At 26.7% G+C, this 15,425-nt stretch overlaps 1 protein-coding gene across 1 annotated transcript in view; it reads right to left on the bottom strand.

Moving 5' to 3' along the window:
* Positions 1-5,734: 5,734 nt before the first annotated feature.
* LOC135924294 (uncharacterized) overlaps positions 5,735-15,425 on the bottom strand; it is a 64,908-nt gene continuing 55,217 nt past the window's right edge. Inside the window, exon 3 of the mRNA XM_065459349.1 lies at positions 5,735-6,109. Within this exon, the coding sequence (XP_065315421.1) occupies positions 5,735-6,109 (375 nt within the window). The remainder of the gene's footprint in view (positions 6,110-15,425) is intronic.

Below are 15,425 nucleotides of genomic sequence, written 5' to 3'. Positions count from 1 at the left end.
ACAAAATATAATAAATGACAAAATATAATAAATGACAAAATATAATAAATGACAAAATATAATAAATGACAAAATATAATAAATGACAAAATATAATAAATGACAAAATATAATAAATGACAAAATATAATAAATGACAAAATATAATAAATGACAAAATATAATAAATGACAAAATATAATAAATGACAAAATATGAAATTCAGAATAAATGTTTAAAGTTAACAAATTTTAAAAAAGTTTAATATATTAATATAAAACAAATTAGGGGTATAGGGGGCGAAGACCCCATAAAAATTTTTTAGTTGAGTCCTCTGAGATTGTAAAGGCTAGCGACGCCCCTGATTAAAACAATACAAGACATTTCTAAAAATAATATTTTTTCATACAAAATCTATTTATTACGGTATAAAATGGGTAATTAATTCATATTTAGCCTCAATTAATATGATTCTTAGCAACTTACATTGACAAAGGGTCATGAAACTAATATAACTCTCTGTTACCATTTTAGACAATGTTTTATAGAATGGACTAATAAGGAATAGGCCTAACCAAATCAACAATTCTTAAAGAAGAGATTATAAACGACCAATCCAAATCATAAAACTATATGGTAATTAGAGCTTCCTCTTAGATGATATGATGGAAGCTAGATACGTATCGAGAAAATTATTGTGAGATATTAAATTTCTATAAGATTATCTTCCATTTTTAATATTATATAAACGACTACATAGTTGACCATTATTGCTTATATAAAATATGCAATCATATGCTCTCAGCAGCTGTAGTAATAATCCTAACTTACATTGCCACACAAATAATAGATACTGGTTAATTTGCAGTTAACTCATAAAATAATTTATAATGTTAGATAATTTGATAAAACAAAAACCAATTATATCATTGACAAAAACACTATCAATCTTTGGAAGAAATTATATATATATTGAAGCCTTAAGTTAAAAGGAAAAGATGCCATATTAGAAATGAAATATTTTAACCAGAATGATATAATGAAAGCAATTAAGATTTTATATATTATTGTTGCACCACCTCGAGTTAGTATATTATATCTTAAAATAATAGTAGTTTGCAATAATATCAAAAAACATACTCGTATTAAACATTTAACTCGAAACTGTTTTTCAAATAAGAAAAAAAATGGCTTTCCTAAAAACTCGTAAAATCTTCTATACTTATTTGGACCTTGAAAATATTTTTTAGGAAGAGGCATGATAATTAAATTTAAAAATGATTTTGATTAGGAATTTTGAACTCGGCTAATTACATTATTAAATTTGTTAATTTTAAATTAATAAATGATTGTATTTATTTAAGGTTATACCATTGGGTTATACTAATAATTTAAATGAAAAAGTCAATTAAGCTTCAACTGTTAATGCTAAATTAATTTTTAGTTAGTGATATTGCTATATTTTTAACACAGAATTTGATTGCAAGCTGACATAGTGAAATAATTTATATGTATTAATCTAATCTAATAATTAAAATCGTATTCATTTAATAAAAATTTAGAGAGACTTATTAATTTTCAAATAATAGAATTAAATCTATATATTACGTAATAGAATTATAAAGAAATCGTTCAGGGGGCAATTAAAACAATTTATTTTTAGTTCAAGGGGATATTAAGGAGCCATTAAAAAATTTTGCTTAAGGGGGCTATTTAAATTTTTCAGGGAGCTCTAGCCCCTGCGCGCCCCTCTAGTGACGCCACTGCCTAATATTATTCAACCTAGAGTATCAACATCAAGAAATTATATGGTAAATTTCAATTATTCTAATAACAATAAGGGTACTAGAAAAGGCGTATCACATTCACATTGTAACAAAAATAACAGTCCAAATGCTAGACATATTATACTCAAAGTTTCTGAATTTCATTTACAGATATTAGTTCCTAGAGAAATGGTTAGAGCTATAATTGGTAAAAAGGAGAAACTATTAGGGCCATTGTTCAACAAACTCATGCAAGGATCCATGTGATTATGTTGAATAATGATTTTGACCTCTTCTCATTTTTACTTTCAATTTTGTTTTTTATAAAAAATACTATTTGATAGATTTGACCTCGTCTTATTTTACTCTTAATTTTTTTTTATAAAGAAAGTATTTTTGATATTCAGATTAATTTGCTTTTCTTTTTTATCTTGATTGTATATAATATAATTATTTTGCGAATATATAGATGTTTTGATGATGATTTAAAATAAAATTTTTCATTTTTTAAATTTTGTGTGTAAACCTCGTGCAAGTTCTTTGCATGGTGCCCCGCAAATATATCTCCGGTAGTAAAAAATTTTCTTCTTCCTTTTTTCCAATACTTTATTGATTCTTCCATTTCGTTGTAATGAGAAAATTAACATGCAAAAATTAAAATAAAAAAATACATTCAAAAAAAAGAATTATTTTCAAAATAAATCCCAACTTACATAACGGTAAAAAAAAAATTATTATATTTTTTAATAGTTTCTTCTAATTTTTTTGGATCATAACTGTGTTTTTATGTGGTATAGTCATTGAATTAACCGTCACCCAGGACATGATTTAAAAGAGATGTTACGCATCTCTGAATATGAAGTTTTATGTCTATAGTAACAGAATTCCTTAAGATATTTTGCATTTTTGTTAAATTATAAATTTAAATGTATCACTTATTTTAACACTGAAAATATTTATCAGAAAAATTAATCAAACGTAAATAAAAAATTTTTTTCATGAAATCTAATGACATTATAAATTATGTAGTTAATAATAAAAAGTTTACTAAGAATACATAACATTGTTGAGAACAAATATAAGGATCCAGATAGAACTTCAGATATTACTTTTGATAACACTTTTCCTAGATATACTTGCAGGAATGAGAATACTAATAATTATAATAGAAATAATAACAATTTTAGACAAAGTTATGAAAACAGATATAATAATAATTATAGGAGTAGGAATTGCAATAATAATAATTCTACATATTATGACAATAATAGAACTTTCAGAATAGTAACAATTACAATAATAGCAATTTTAGAAATAGTAACAATTACAATAATAGCAATTTTAGAAATAGTAACAAATACAATAATAACAATTTTAGAAACAGTAACTGTTAATTGAGATTTAATTTTTTGTATATTTAAACTTGTTTAACTTAAATTGCTATTATTTGAACATAACCTATTTAATATGTTAGGATTATTTTTGCCTGTAACCTTGTTTTCGTTTAAATCGTTTTTTTATAATATACCTTATTTGATATTTAGTTTTTTAGTTATTTTTTAGTTAGTATATTTTATAATAAATAAATCAAATATAAAGAAATTTTTGTATAACATTTTCTAATCTTTCCACCATATTAGCATGGTGGCAATGGTGGGATCCGACACTACTTATAGTTAGGAACCAAATAATAAATTTAAAGAAAGATGTAAATTATTAAATTTAAATTAACTTCGTCTGCAGATCCTATCTAAAAAATATATAAAATCGACATGCTGGCCTCTCAATAAAAAAAAGAAAAGGTAAAAATATATAAAACATATTTATTATTTTATTATTTTTATGATATTCTTATTATCATTCTTTTAGTCAATCATTCATTTGGTTTATCAAGTTAGTTAATATTTAAGGCAATGTCATGGCCATCGGGATATTTTTTTTATAAATCATCATCAGGCGCGTAAGCAGGAATTTGATATGGGGGGGGGAATAATAAATTTTTTTAAGGAATATTATTGTTTTTTAAAAATTTCAAGCATAAATTTATTAGAACTAATAACTATTTCTAATACACAATTTTAAATTAATGTGAATTATAAAAAAAATTATATGTATAAACCGTCATATAAAAACTATAAAATAAATGTGAATTAAATTAAACGGATATAATTGGCGGTATAGAAAAACTATAAAATAAATGTGAATTATAAAATATAAAGTGAATATAACCACTATATGAATCATTTAAATGACCCAAAATAGAAATTTGAATTTTTTGAGCCCTTTAAAATTTATATATATAAAAAATTTAAATGTTGGAAATATAAATTAATACACAAAAAGTTTCTTAAGAATAATTGTATTTTGTATATTATATATTTACATGTAAAATCCAATCTTCGTTGGGATTGAGCTAATTTTTTAATTATCTCATCCTTGCTTGTCGTCAAATGCCTATGAATATTCAAAAGATCCAAACCTTTCAATCTACTTTCAGAAGTTGTACTTTTTGGAACATTTTTCACCGACTTGGGGGCCGGACCGTATTTTAATTTTTTAAATATACCCAGGCCATGCCCGAATTTTTTTACAAAATATCCGAGCCGGGTTGTATATTTTAAAACAGCCTATATTTGAAATCGTTATTATTAGTTATAAAAATCAAAAAGAAATGTAATTTATTTTAAAAAAATCCGGGTCGGGTCTAAAAATTTTATTTTAAAAAAAGCCGGGGCGGGCCTAAAATTGTAAAAAATTCTAAAAAAAAATTCGGGCCGTGCCCTGAAAATGGTACCTCTGCCAGGCTCTGTTATTCTTCTCAAAAAAGAGAATGTTCTCTCCTTAGTTTACTAATAGGAAGAGTTGCTAATATATATAAACCCTTTTAATACATTGGGAATATAATCTAAAATGTGTTTGAAATGCAAAGCATCCATAGCATTTTTTGGAACTATATCAACCATAGTTAATTTTATAAATATAGTTATTCAGCTAATAAGGCATCATAAGATACTTTAACATCTTCATGATAAAAATCTAACAAATATTTTTTTTTATCACCACGGAAAAAGGTTGGTAAGGCTTTTGTGGAAGTAATATCTGCAGATTGGTAAGTGCTGCATGATGAATTAAAAACCATTTATTTATTTGGGTTATAAATGTATCTAAGAGAGGGGACATTTGTTTTATAATACACTTCTACTGATCCTATATTAATGTTTTAACGATGAGCTTGCCTTGCTGAAAGTCGAGGGAGACAAATTTTAAACACGTATAGCTCTACTTTTGACTCAACAATATCATATAAAATATGAAATTTTTCTTCAACATTAGCCCTAATTTCCTTGAGTTCTAATAAAATGCTTTCCTATATTCTCTTCTTCTAAATCAAGTCAATGTCATGTTTTTGAAAGATATTACATATAGTTGTATAATTGAATAATACATTCTAACGAGAAAAAAAATTTGGAATAAGCATTGAATCCAATAATTTTCTTGCTCTGAGGAAATATTTCTTTCAGGCCATTGTGATATTACAGTAATAGCAAATAATCGGCTCTTCTAACTCCATAAAAGCTGTTATTGCTTGATGGTCTTTCTCCCTGTTGGACAAAGAGTTTCATAAATAATTATTATTTGACTAGAAATTTGAAAATGGTAGATAAATATTACGCCACTAAAAATTTGAAAATAATAAGTAAATATTACGCCGGAAAACTCGAAATCGAAATTAATTGATAAAATAAGTTAATAGATGAATGTGATAAATAAATGTAATTTAATATTTAATATGAGATAGGAATAAATATTAACAAATATAAATTAATATAAACAATAATATTTTTGAAAAATATATCCGGCATCTGCATTTGCGTACGCTCCTGATCATCATATAGGTCATTGTTAAAAAGAAAATAATATATAATACAAATAAATAAAATTCAACGAAATAAACATCTTCTTAACCTTTAAAGACCATAATAAAAAGTTCAAAGTAGAAGGTCGATGAACTTGAATTTATTTTTAAAAAAATAATAAATAAATTTGCGTTTGGTACTGAAAGATTTTTTGAAATGGGAAGTGCTTTTGCTCTTCATGATTTTCGCCTTGAGAATGTTGTTGTAACCCGGGATGTGACGATTCCCCAATTTCATATTTTGAATTTTCATGGCTTCTACGAGAGCGTATAATCGTTTAAGTTCAGTCGCCGTATCCTGGTCCTTGATGTTAACGTAACTTGTATCACCGCTTTGAGACAATAAGGATGCCGCTTGGCTCTTATTTTCGGTTCCACCAACTTTGCCTTTGAAGAACTTGTTCTTAATTGCCTGATCGATGGTTCCTCCGGCTTTGTTTCCCAAACCCTTGAATATCGAGTAAATTATTAAAAAAAAGAACGGAGATGGTGTGACGCAGGGAAACAAAAATGAAAAAGGGACGTAAGCGTTGTCTATGATAGCTCTTTGGCTAGAAGGCAACCATTGAAACTGATATAATTAGCTTTGTGAATCGCTATGGATAATCGTTGACGAAGAAAAAAACCCTCTCGTGGTTCTTCTGAGAGTTTGCTGATTTGTGATCCTAAGTTTTTGAAAAATGCTAAGGCGAGTTTGCCGAAGGTGAAAATAAATTATTTTTTTTAAAGTACAAGGTCAATGAACTTAAATTTTTTTTTATAATAAGAGTTCAAAGTTCAAGATCGATGAACTCGGTTAAAAAAAAGACACCGTTAATTCTAGCTAAGAGAAATTTATATACGAAATAAAACAAATAAATAACGCGCTCAACGAAGCGATATGTGATAAAATTATACTAAAAGTGATCAAATTAGTATCGAACTTTCCAAATAATATGATTGAGGCTTTTATATAATAATTGTCTGCGCTATATATATGTCGTAAATTTTAAAGGGATCATGACTATCCGGGATCTTCACGGGTTTTAAAGGGATAACTAAAAATTTAGGGTTTTAAGTTAAGGAATGATAATACGGTATTATCACGTTTTACCGTGATAAAGAGGAATCTTATTTTAAAAAGCGTTTTACGCGCGTTTCGTTTTATTTCTTTTTAATTTTATTGTTATTTATAAATTTTCAATGTTGTTTTATTGGTCTTATGAAATAAGTTAGGTCTAACATAGGGTATCAATCGAGAGCTAATAAAAAGATATATTCAACTGGAGGTCAATCTCTCCGCCGTAATGGGCGAGTCTAGGTCTGGGGTCAGGAATATTTTTATAAACATAAAATATCGATATGGGTATCAAACAAAAGCTAATTTAAATATCTTTTGACTGAAAGCATTTATTTTTGGTCTTGGTGGGTTATGACTTGGTCTTGGGGGGGGCGGATAGAGGGGGGTGGGGTTAAAAAATAGTTTTTTTGATATGGGTATCAAAAAAAAGGTAATTTAAATATCTTTTGACTCTAAGCATTCATTCTTGGTCTCGATGGGTATGACTTGGTCTGGGGGGTGGATGAAGAGGGGGGGTAAAAAATATAGTTTTTTTGATATGGGTATCAAATAAAAGGTAATTAAAATATTTTTTTATTGTAATAATAATAATCACTTTAAGCGGGTGGGTCTAGGTCTTGGGGGGTCAGGAATATTTTTATAAACATAAAAATCGATATGGGTGTCAAATAAAAGCTAATTTAAATTTCTTTTGCCTGAAAGCATTTATTCTTGGTCTTGATGGGTGTGACTTGGTCTGGGGGTGGATGAAGGGGGGGGTAAAAAATAAGTTTTTTTGATATGGGTATCAAATAAAAGGTAATTAAAATATTTTTTTATTGTAATAATAATAATCACTTTAAGCGGGTGGGTCTAGGTCTTGGGGGGTCAGGAATATTTTTATAAACATAAAAATCGATATGGGTGTCAAATAAAAGCTAATTTAAATTTCTTTTGCCTGAAAGCATTTATTCTTGGTCTTGATGGGTGTGACTTGGTATGGGAGTTGATGAAGGGTGGGGGGTAAAAAATAAGTTTTTTTGATATGGGTATCAAATAAAAGGTAATTAAAATATTTTTTTATTGTAATAATAATAATCACTTTAAGCGGGTGGGTCTAGGTCTTGGGGGGTCAGGAATATTTTTATAAACATAAAAATCGATATGGGTGTCAAATAAAAGCTAATTTAAATTTCTTTTGCCTGAAAGCATTTATTCTTGGTCTTGATGGGTGTGGTCTGGGGGTGGATAAAGGGGGGGGGTAAAAAAATAAGTTTTTTTGATATGGGTATCAAATAAAAGGTAATTAAAATATTTTTTTATTGTAATAATAATAATCACTTTAAGCGGGTGGGTCTAGGTCTTGGGGGATCAGGAATATTTTTATAAACATAAAAATTGATATGGGTATCAAATAAAAGCTAATTTAAATTTCTTTTGCCTGAAAGCATTTATTCTTGGCCTTGATGGGTGTGACCTGGTCTGGGGGTGGATGAAGGGGGGCGGGGTAAAAAATATGTTTTTTTTGATATGGGTATCAAATAAAAGCTAATTTAAATATCTTTTGACTCCAAGCATTCATTCTTGGTCTCAATGGGTATGACTTGGTCTGGGGGGTGGATGAAGAGAGGGGGGGGTGTAAAAAATATAGTTTTTTTGATATGAGTATCAAATAAAAGATAATTAAAATATTTTTTTATTGTAATAATAATAACCACTTTAAGCGGGTGGGTCTAGGTCTTGTGGGGTCAGGAATATTTTTATAAACATAAAAATCGATATGGGTATCAAATAAAAACTAATTTAAATTTCTTTTGTCTGAAAGCATTTATTTTTGGCCTTGATGGGTATGACTTGGTCTGGTGGTAGATGAAGGGGGTTGGGAAATAAGTTTTTTTGATATGGGTATCAAATTAAAGGTAATTAAAATATTTTTTATTGTAATAATAATCACTCGGGTGGGTCTAGATCTTGGGGGGTCAGGAATATTTTTATAAACATAAAAACGATATGGGTATCAAATAAAAGCTAATTTAAATTTCTTTTAATGCATTCATTTTTGGTCTTGATGGGTATGACTTGGTTTGGTGGGTGGATGGAGGGGTTTGATTATATTGATTTTATTTCTCTAAGCGGGCGTATTAAAATGTTATGAATATTATTATTCTTATAGAACATTAACATGGGTAAATAAAATTAAATACAACATATTTAGACTTCAATATTAAATATCACTATAAGCAGAGCTCATTGTCAATGCTTTTTAAAAACTTATTGTAACCTAATAAAATTATTTGCTCGCAGCTTATTCTAATATATTATATATTTAAATCTCAAAATTTCTGGCTATATTTGAAACCATCGATTCACAAATTTTAAAATGACATATTAAATTTTTTTTTCTACAGTTATAAATTATTACACATCTTTAGAAGCAAATCATCCTTATTATTATATTTTTCTTCAAACCATATAATCAACACATATTTTATTTTATTTTGATAATTGAAATTTAAATATAATTTTGAACAGTTATTTATTAGTACAAGTAATATTTAAATGACATTTTGTGGAACAATTAATCCCATTTTTAAAACATTGGCATCTCTTATTGTTGCAACTTTTTTGGCAATTGCAAATTGATTTACAATTACCATAAGAAGATGCACTTCTTGATGCTGTTATTATGGAAATAGTCTTATGGAATGGTTAAATTGGAAAATTTTATTGATTTATGAACACTCGTTTTTAAAAATGGTGAATCAATTTTTCCCAATTGAGTTCCAACCCATAGTTTATCGCCCTATTTGGGTAATTTTGGTCTCAATATTTTTGGGGCATATATTAGATCTATCATTTTTATTTATTGGGATCAGTACGTGATCCCCAATGGATAATTTTATTTTTTTAATTTTATTTTTATAAGCATTGTGTTGCTTATTCCTATCCAATAAATATCCAATAAAGGAAGGCAATCTTGCTAAAATATTTTCTATAGTATTCCCAATTGAATTAGTTGTATTTTTATCTTGCCATGCAATTGTGTTTCCTATTTTATATTTCGTTTTGTCCGAAAGAATATATTGAATATTATAATATGATTCGTATGAATTTTTCTTTTTATTTTTTGTGCAATAACTATACCTTCAGGAGTATTACTACTATTCTGGTTATAAAGAAGAAATAAAGTATTTGTATATGTTGAATTTGAAACACTGGGGAAATCTGGTTTAAAATAAAATATAAAAATGAAGAGTTAAATTAGTAGGCTAGAGTTAGTAAAATATTCATTAAATTTACTATATTCATCAGATAAAAGAATAATTTATCAATCCATTGACATTATACGATGAACTTCAAATAGAATTTTAAATTAAACCTTTTAATTTTAAGTTTACAATATTTATTATCATTCATTTTTTACTCATTTCATCGGGACTAGAATCGATCAATAAGTTATCATTTAACGGTGAGCTTGGTGTAACATTTTGAATTAAACCTTTAAAAATTTTTAGGCGTTACTATTATATATTAATTCTGACATATTTTATTATTACTGATTTCATCAGGATCATATTCTATCAATGAGTTTCCGCTTGACGATAACCTCGGAAGAGTATGAACCAAACCTTTATTGAATTAGGGGGTAAATATATTTAAATATAATGATTTTTTATTTGGAGGCTAGTGGCGATGCAGAAGTTTAAATATTCTGAAAATTATAAAAAAATTTTATTTAAAAAATTTAGGAGTTACAATTTATATATTAATTCTAGCATATTTTATTATTACTGATTTCATCAGGATCATATTCTATCAATGAGTTTTCGCTTGATGTCGGAATCGTATGAACCAAATCTTTATAAAATTAGGGGGTAAAGATATTTAAATATATAATGATTTTTTATTTGGAGGCTGGTGGCGATGCAGAGGTTTAAATTTTCTGAAAATTATTAATTTTTTTTATAAATTTTGAATTAAACCTTTAAAAAATTTAATAGTTACAATAATATATTTAATTCTAACATATTTTATTATTACTGATTTCATCAGGATATTCTAATGGGTTTTCTCTTGATGTTAACCTCGGAAAAGTATGAACCAAACCTTTATAGAATTAGGGGGTAAATATTTTTAAATATAAAATAATTATTTTTTATTCGGAGGCTGGTGGCGATGCGGAGATTTAAATTTTTGAAAATTATATAGCCCTTAAAAATTTTAATTTTTTTTTTATAAATCTCGATATATTATTTTTTATATTGAGCCCTCTTAAATATTATAGATTTTTACTCATTTCTTCATGATCAGAATCCACATTAACTATTTCTGGTATCACTTCCGGTTCGCTATCAACCGAATAAGGTGTTCTAGCGAAAAATACATTAAATGGGGTATTTTTAATTGTTCTAGAAAATCCTAGATTGATATTAAATACAATTTTAGGGAGCGCAGTCGCCCAATCATATTTTTTTGTTTCCAACATGTAACCGCTTATTCGCGACTCTAAAGTTCCATTTGCTCGCTCAATTAAACTATTGGTTTCTGGGTGGCGTGGTCGCGAATGTGCGAATATTACCCCTGGAAAATCATCCATTAACATAGATTCGACCATTTTATCTATAAATATTTTTTTAGACAAATCAATAATTTTATTTACTTTTAAATTCTCGTCCATTATCACTTTGTAAAATTTTTGGAGGACCGAAAGTAAAAAACAAATTTCGTATAACCCTTACTGTTTGTTCCCCTTGTTTTGATATAAGAGGCTTTGCGTATGTAAATTTAGAAAAATGGTCTTTAAAGTGAATTATGTATTTAAATTCTCCATCAGGAGTGCTACTAAAATCAATAAGATCCATTACAACTCGACCCCATACTGCCGTTGACTTTATAGCTTTACCAGTTGGGGCCTTCGGCAACGTCGTCTTCAATGAACATACCTCACAATTTTTTATATAATCTTTGAACTTATTCACTGGAACAGTTGCATATATTGTTTCAATTGATTTGATAGTTGTGTTCACTCCTAAATTTTTGGGAAAATAAAAAGATTACTAGTGCAATTTTACGAACCGTGTTTTTTATTCACATAATATTTATTAATTATAATTAGTACTTGTATATTCGATTCGTTCATATTAATATTAATTTAAACAAATTTGAATAAATAATATTACAGTTAATATTCTATAAATTTTGAAATACTACTAGAATAAACATAGTATGTATTTTCAAACGAGAATATATTATTGTCATAAAAATAACAATACACAAAGAACACATGTTGAACTAATTTATAACATGGTTCAGTTGAATCCAAGTTATTAGGCCAAAATTTTAAAACGGTAAGTTGAGTTTGTTTTTACATTTCATTTTGGTAATGATGATAATCTATTATATTGATAAAACTAATTTACATATATCATTTTAATAGTATTATTTCTACAAAAATTAACCTAGTTCCCTCGAAATAAAAAAAAACTTTCATTTCTTTTTTTAATTATAGATTTTTTGTTGATTTAAAATTTGTCACTTTTTATTATTATTTTTTTAAAAATTATATTTCAATTCATCCGCAAATTTTGTCAACACATTCCTATAAGATCTTATTTTATTCCTACAATACGAGGTATACCCTTTTATTTTATTTTTTTAAAATGATTTTTACACTATATTTTTATAATTCAGCATAAGAGTGATAGGGGCCCGTTAATTTCCCGAACCATTTTTGAAATAAATCATGTATCTTCATTCTGGTTTTGGGAAATTGATATTATTTTTTGTTTCGTTTCGGTTTATATAAGTTTTTTCATATAGAAAAAATAAAAACCGAATAAAACTAAAAAAAATAAGCTGAATTTCGTTATATTTTAGTATAAAACTTGAAGAGAAATAACAAATGTAATACCCATTTCTTTTTTAATTTTTAATACTATAAATAAATAAAATTTAAAAACCTAAGGGTGTGTCTTAGTTCGACTCATTTTGATACTTATTTCTGTTTAGCCTAGGCTAGACAGTTTTTGAACTAGGAAACTCTATTTTGGTATGTTTAGTATTTCATGGCATTGTTATTTTTCATATTTTTTTTGTGTTTTTCGATTTGTTTCTTTCGTTTTTTTGTTTATATCTTACTTTTGAAGCTGTTTAGACGAAGCTATTATAGCTATCCAAACAGTCGGCTGTTTACCAATAAGTCGAACCAGGACATTTAGATATTTATAAAGTTTCTCTTCCTTTTCGATTAAATTATAACCATGCGCAGAAAGTAAAATATTTTCCAAGATCCGACGCAACCAGTTTTTTCCTTAAATTCCTAATCCGAACATAATTGACAAAATAGATTTACCCTATTTTTTTGTATATTATTAAAAAATATCTAATTGAAAAATTATTCTTATAATCTTTAAAAAAAATTGTAAAATAATCTTAAATGAAAATTGTAAAATTATCTAACATTCAAATTATAAAATAATATACAATGAAACCATGATTTATTAACATTTGCAAATTCCTGGTCCGCCTCCAGCCCTGCCTGGTGTTATTCTTACAAAACAATTTAGGTTTGGGCTGGGTAAGGTCTAATATTTTTAAAAAAAATTCTGGCTGGGTCGGGCTGTTATTATTCAATTTTATGAAATATATATTTTAAAATTCTTGCAAGAAATAAGACGCAATATTTTTTATTTGTAGATTTTTTTTTACAATTAAAAAATTATTAATGTTTTCTATATTTAAATAAATTCGGACCGAGCCAGGCGGACAAATAATTTTTATATAGGGTCACATTTTTTGGGAAAAATATGAGAATAATACTAGTGAATATTTATTTAAATGAAGTTATTGGAATACAAATAAAAATAATAGTATATATTATAATTTGAATCGTTAGAAGCACGTGCACTACTTAAGAAAAATAGTAAATCAAATTTACCTGTATGATTTTTATCATTGTGATGTTTCTTAAATATTTCATCCAATTCGGATAATATAATAATTGGCTTGTTTTTTTTCGAGCACATTATAATATTATTTTTTAAATAAAAAAGTCCTTTAATTTTAGATTTTAGTTTGGCATCTATTCCAGGAATGGTTGTATAGTTGTTAGTCATTAGAATTTTTTTATAAATTTCATATTGGGTTTGATTTTCAGGCAAAACTAATTGGGGCATAATTAAAAATGGTAATATTTTGAATTTATTAATATATAAAAAAGAAATTTGAAATTAAGTAAAAAAAAATATTCTAAATTTTGAATTTATTAATATATAAAAAAGAAATTTGAAATTAAGTAAAAAAAAATATTCTAAATCTTCACATCTCCCCCCCCCTTTATAATTTTTTTATCTTTTCCTTTTTTTGATGATAAAAAAAATTTTTCTTGGAAATATATTATTAGAAAATATTCCAAAATTGAAAGAATATGTTAGTTAGTATTTTTATCATTAATCATTTCTTTAAAAAATAACAGACATATTAAATAAAATGGAAATGACATTTAATAATATTATTAAAAATTTAAAAAATATTTTAAAATAGAGAAGGAGAAAGAGGAAGATAAGAAAAAAGGAAGCATTTTATCAGTGTTGTTAAAAGCTACTTTAAAAATAGCGCACCTATGTTGAAACATATCATGTTTAGACTGGGGCAGAAAATCAACTTTCATATAAACTCAGCTAGCTCAAAAACTATCATAGATGCTCTAATTTTATTTTAGAGATTAAGGATTGAGCTACTCATTGACATTGAATTTATTTGATATATTACCGTTATGTTTTTTCATGTTGAAGCTACTAGTCTTGTTTGATGATAAAACCTTCTATCACATCTTACGGCAAAAATTTATACCCTGTGTTAATTTTTTTATCAAGAATTAATAATTTTAATACATTGGAAAAATAATCTAAAAGATGTTTGAAATGATGCAAAGCATTCATAGCATTTTTTGGGACTATATCAACCATAGTTAATCTTTTATACCATAGTTGGCATTCAGCTAATAAGGCATCATAAGATAATTTAACATCTTCATGATAAAAATCTGCTAAATATTTTATTTTTTTCTATCACCATCTGAAAAAGGTTGGGAAGGTTTTTATGGAAGTTATATCTGCAGATTGGTAAGTGTTGCCTGATGAATTAAAAACCGTTCATTTATTTGGGTTATAAATGTATCTAAGAGAGGGATAAAGACATTTATTTTATAATTTCTACTTACCCTATATTAATGTTTGGACGATGAGTTTGTCTTGCTGCAAGTCGAGGGAGACAAATATTAAACTCGTATAGCTCTGCCTTTGATTCAACAATATATAAAATATGAAATTCTTCATCAACAATAGCCCTAATTTCCTTGAGTTCTAAAAAAATGCTCTCCGCTACTCTCATCGTCTCAATTAAGCAATGTCATGTTTTTTAAAAGTATTACATAAAATATTTGTATAATTTGGTATAAGGATTTAATCCAATAATTTGCTTGCTTCTGAGGAAATATCTCTTTCAGGCCATTGTGATATTTCAGTAAGAGCATTAATAATCGGTTCTTCTTACTACATAAAAGCTGTTACTGCTTGATGGCGAGGACTCCATCTCGTTGGACAAGCTTTTTGCAATTTCTTTCTCATTGTTGGACAAAGATTTTCAGAAATAATTCTGTTTAAAATATTATGTTGCTTGGGTTTACCATTAATGCAGAATCCCCTAATGCTTTAAATTTTACAAG

Source organism: Gordionus sp. m RMFG-2023, chromosome 2, assembly GCF_954871325.1.
Source record: "Gordionus sp. m RMFG-2023 chromosome 2, tfGorSpeb1-WG-v2, whole genome shotgun sequence".
Taxonomy (NCBI): domain Eukaryota; kingdom Metazoa; phylum Nematomorpha; class Gordioida; order Chordodea; family Parachordodidae; genus Gordionus; species Gordionus sp. m RMFG-2023.
This window is presented reverse-complemented; position numbering and strand designations above follow the sequence as displayed.